This window comes from Olea europaea, chromosome 8, assembly GCF_002742605.1.
Source record: "Olea europaea var. sylvestris chromosome 8, O_europaea_v1, whole genome shotgun sequence".
In the NCBI taxonomy this organism is placed as follows: Eukaryota; Viridiplantae; Streptophyta; class Magnoliopsida; order Lamiales; family Oleaceae; genus Olea; species Olea europaea.
In genome coordinates this window covers 9,513,967-9,515,007 of record NC_036244.1, presented here as the reverse complement: position 1 = coordinate 9,515,007, position 1,041 = coordinate 9,513,967, and the positions used below count along the sequence as shown (strand labels likewise).

The following is a 1,041-nucleotide window of genomic DNA, read 5'->3' as shown; positions in this document are numbered from 1 at the left end:
TCTGTTACACATATCTTTATGTATACTATTATTTACAATAGAATTACTCTTTATTTTATATGAGCGAGTTTTATAGTATTTTGTTACATATATATCGAGATTTAATAAGGGATTACATAATGTCATGCGGCGCTTTATCATTTATCAGTATACACAATCAACATTTTTATTAGATTTTTTAATTCCAAATCATTTTTTATAACACGTGTGTACCTTTTTTACGTACGCTTTGCAAAATTCATTGCGCGGATGCGTGTCTTCTTATTTGCTCTCCTAGGTACAGCATGAAATGAGTCAGCACCACGTGTCAACATAAAGGTTGCCTAAGCACCCACGTGTCGTTCTCTCGACGTTTTGGTCCTTGACCTTCTTTTACAGCTGTGTCTATATATATCACAGTAGATTTAGCAAGCTGCATGAGAAATTGTTAAATTAGTAACATTTTGATAGACAGCAAAGAAAGGAAGAGAAAAATGGCATCGGAGCAGGAGCGAGCTGAGCTTGACGCAAGGGCAAGGCAAGGAGAGACAGTGGTTCCGGGCGGAACTGGCGGCAAGAGCCTTGATGCCCAGGAGAACCTGGCTGAAGGTATTATCTTTTATTTTTATGCTTAATGGGGTTTTTCTGCTGTAGATGAATGGTATTGGTATTTTTGATGCAGGGAGAAGCCGAGGAGGGCAGACTCGTCGGGAACAGCTGGGGACAGAAGGGTACCAGGAAATGGGAAGCCGAGGAGGACAGACTAGGAAAGAGCAGATTGGAAGAGAAGGGTATCAAGAGATGGGCCGGAAAGGCGGCCTGAGCACCACTGACAAGTCCGGTGGCGAACGCATGGCCGAGGAAGGGATTGACATTGATGAATCCAAGTTTAGGAAATGAATGTTCTACGTCACGCATAATAGAGGTCTATAAACGTTAATCCTTCCTATGTACTCTTTTATTGTATGTCTGTTTGTCTCTCGTCTGTGTTCGTATATATTGGTCTGAAGCTTCTTTCCTTTGTTTCTCTATTTAATGGTTGCATTGGAAACCCTCAAACAA

At 41.1% G+C, this 1,041-nt stretch overlaps 1 protein-coding gene across 1 annotated transcript; it reads left to right on the top strand.

The window, feature by feature from the left end:
- The first annotated feature begins 432 nt into the window (after positions 1 to 432).
- LOC111399236 (protein SLE1-like) lies at positions 433 to 1,041 on the top strand. Its single transcript, XM_023026500.1, has 2 exons — positions 433 to 588; positions 662 to 1,041. The coding sequence occupies exons 1-2, from the start codon at positions 474 to 476 to the stop codon at positions 877 to 879; spliced, it is 333 nt and encodes a 110-aa protein (XP_022882268.1). The 5' UTR covers positions 433 to 473; the 3' UTR covers positions 880 to 1,041.